General features: G+C 55.1%; 1 protein-coding gene across 1 annotated transcript in view; it reads right to left on the reverse strand.

Annotated features, from left to right (window-relative positions):
- Window positions 1-2586, reverse strand: part of CMTM2 (CKLF like MARVEL transmembrane domain containing 2) — a 6555-nt gene extending 3969 nt beyond the window's left edge. The window contains exons 1-3 of the mRNA XM_015567820.1: window positions 2562-2586; window positions 2281-2480; window positions 2029-2187 (exon numbers count right to left, since the gene is read on the reverse strand). Coding sequence (XP_015423306.1) covers window positions 2029-2187; window positions 2281-2480; window positions 2562-2586 — 384 coding nt within the window. The remainder of the gene's footprint in view (window positions 1-2028; window positions 2188-2280; window positions 2481-2561) is intronic.
- Between the last annotated feature and the right edge of the window lie 144 nt (window positions 2587-2730).

Consider the following 2730-nt stretch of genomic DNA (forward strand, 5'->3'; position numbering starts at 1 on the left):
TGTGCCCGCAACCCAGGTACATGCCCTTGACCGGAATCGAACCCGGGACCTTTCAGTCCACAGACCGACGCTCTATCCACTGAGCCAAACCGGCCTCGGCTTGCTTGTTTTTTTTTTAAAAAAATATATTTTTATTGATTTCAGAGAGGAAGGGGGAGGGAGAGAGATAAATAACCTGGGATGTGCCCTGACCAGGAATGTAACTTTGACCTCCTGGTTCATAGATTGATGTTCAACCACTGAGCTATGCTGGCTGGGCAAGCATGCTTTCTTGTTTCTCTGTGTGGGAAAAGGTATCTTCTCTGTCTTTCCCCTAAGAGTGTACTGTAGTCTTTACAGGGTGCTGTCTTCAGGCAGGGCTCGCAGTTCTAAATCCCCACTTTGCTTGGGCCCAGCGCCTCATCACCTAACTTAAGAATGGATGAAAACCCATACTCCTAGGGCAGTGATGGCGAACCTTTTGAGCTCGGCGTGTCAGCATTTTGAAAAACCTTAACTCTGGTGCCGTGTCACATATAGAAATTTTTTGATATTTGCAACCATAGTAAAACAAAGATTTATATATATTTTTGATACTTATTTTATATATTTAAATGCCATTTAACAAAGAAAAATCAACCAAAAATATGAGTTCGCGTGTCACCTCTGACACACGTGTCATAGGTTCGCCATCACTGGTCTAGGGTTACACCTCGTGAGCCATGCCCACCCACACTTCAGTGGCTTATTCGATCACTGCTCCTGTTTTCCATTTCTGGCACCTGTGTCTTTTCTTTTCCCTCCCTCCCTTCCTCCCTCCTCCCTCCATCCTTCCTTCCTTCCTCCGTCCTTTCGCCAGCTCAGTCATTCAGTTAAAGCAATAGTGCTTACATCCCCTCTAATCTTTAGGTGAGTGCAGCAGAAGGATTTTTAGGGGTCACTGAGTTTTCCTCTTGCTGGAGCTGAAATAAAAGTGTCCTCTCTCAAGCTCCTTGGCTGGGAACTTGCCCTCTGCCTGTCTCTTTACTGTGTCCTCTGCTCATCCCAAGAGCCTTGCGTGGCCCTCTCCCCTCCCCCTCCCTATACTGAGAACCCCCATACACACCTCCCTGAGACCCGTGGATCCCTGGACCCTCATAACTTTTAACAAGTTGGCAGGACCGAGTGCCGTTAAGGACTCAGAGATTTGACTGACAAAGCTTGGGTTGAATCTTTTCTTTTGGTGCCACTTACTGGCTGAGGTACCGGGAGGCAAGTTGCTTGGCCATTCTGAGCCCATTTCGTGTGTAAAGCGAGAGAAGCCGTGAGCCCAGGACTCTGGAGGCACGCTGTGGATGGCCAGTGAGCGAGGGCCGAGGGTATCGTGGGGTGAGGTCTGTGCTGTGTGGTTACACAGGCCAGGGGCCAGGCATTCAGGCCCCCCAGTCCCCGGGCACACCGCCAAGCTCTTTACAGCGACTCCTCAGGGACGATCGCAGCAGTGAGCATCCCTGACCTCACATGACAGACGAAGGTGCAGAGGCTAGAGGTGGCTGGGTAAACTCGCCCAGTCCTAGTCCAACAGGCCACTGACTGCTTTGACCTGAACCTCTTTCTGGGAGGAACACCCTTTACAGGGATAGTCACTGGGCGATCTGAGGCTGTTTTAGAAGTAATTTTTTTTTAAAAAAATTCTCATTTTATTTGACCAACTTATGGGAAGCTTTTTTTCCCCCTTTGAATTCCGGGGACGGGGTATCTTCTGGGTGCCCGCCCCGGTCAGACGTGAGCTGGTACAGGGTTGGGAAGAACAGGTGGTGGCTGCACCCCACCTCCCTGCAAGGAGAGCAGACCCGGCCAGGAGCAGAGACCCCGGGGTTTGACCAGCAGGTGGGTAAGAGCCTCCTTCCCCCAAGCTGGGCTTTTTCAGAGCCTTTTCCACCTACATGCAGCCGCCTCTACCCCAGCCCTGGCCAGAGGCGCTGAGCCCAAGGCCGGCCCGGCTGCCTGCAGGAGGCGGGGAGGCCGGTCTCTGAGCACCTGGCCCGGGGCTCGGGCTCCCGCACTTACAGTGATGGGCCACAGGATGAAGGGCATGTATCTGTTGATGGCGAAGGTGTAGACGATGATGAAGAAGAGGAAGATGGACATTTCCATGGTGATCATGAGCGAGAGGAGCGGGTGCACCACGGTCCCGGTGAACATGACGAGCGCAGCGATCAGGCAGCCCTGTCGGGGGAGACACGGCCGAGGGCGGGCGGGCTCTCACCGACTCCCCACCCCAGCTCCCCCCTCTCTCGGGGCGGGCGGGCGAGGACTCACCACGCTCAGGAGCTTGACCTCGGCGTGCCCCATCACCCAGAACTCCTTGTTGCTGTCCTTCAACTCCCACTTGTAGCGGCGGCACCCCTTCCGCGTGCCCACTTCGTCCTTGGGCTGCACGGATTTGGGCTTGGGCGGCGGTTCTTCCTTCTTTTCCTCCTCCTTCTTCTCCTTCTCCTCCTCCTTCCCCTTCCCCTTCCCCTCGTCCTTCCCCTTCTTCCCCTCCCCCGGAGGTTGCTCTCCCTCCTTCTTGCTGCCTGGAGGAGGTGCCCCCGGCTTGCCCCCCTTTTTGCTTTTATCTGCCATCGTGGCGGGGACCCCTTGGGCTTCTCACGGGCCCGCCCAACTTCCTCTTGCTGTTCCCGGACAGGCCTGACCTTGAGCCAAGCCGGGCGCCAACCGACTTGCTCAGAGGCCACGCTCAGCCAACGGCCGAAGACGAGCGGAGCC

The sequence above is a fragment of the Myotis davidii genome, unplaced genomic scaffold (assembly GCF_000327345.1).
Source record: "Myotis davidii unplaced genomic scaffold, ASM32734v1 scaffold243, whole genome shotgun sequence".
NCBI lineage: Eukaryota > Metazoa > Chordata > Mammalia > Chiroptera > Vespertilionidae > Myotis > Myotis davidii.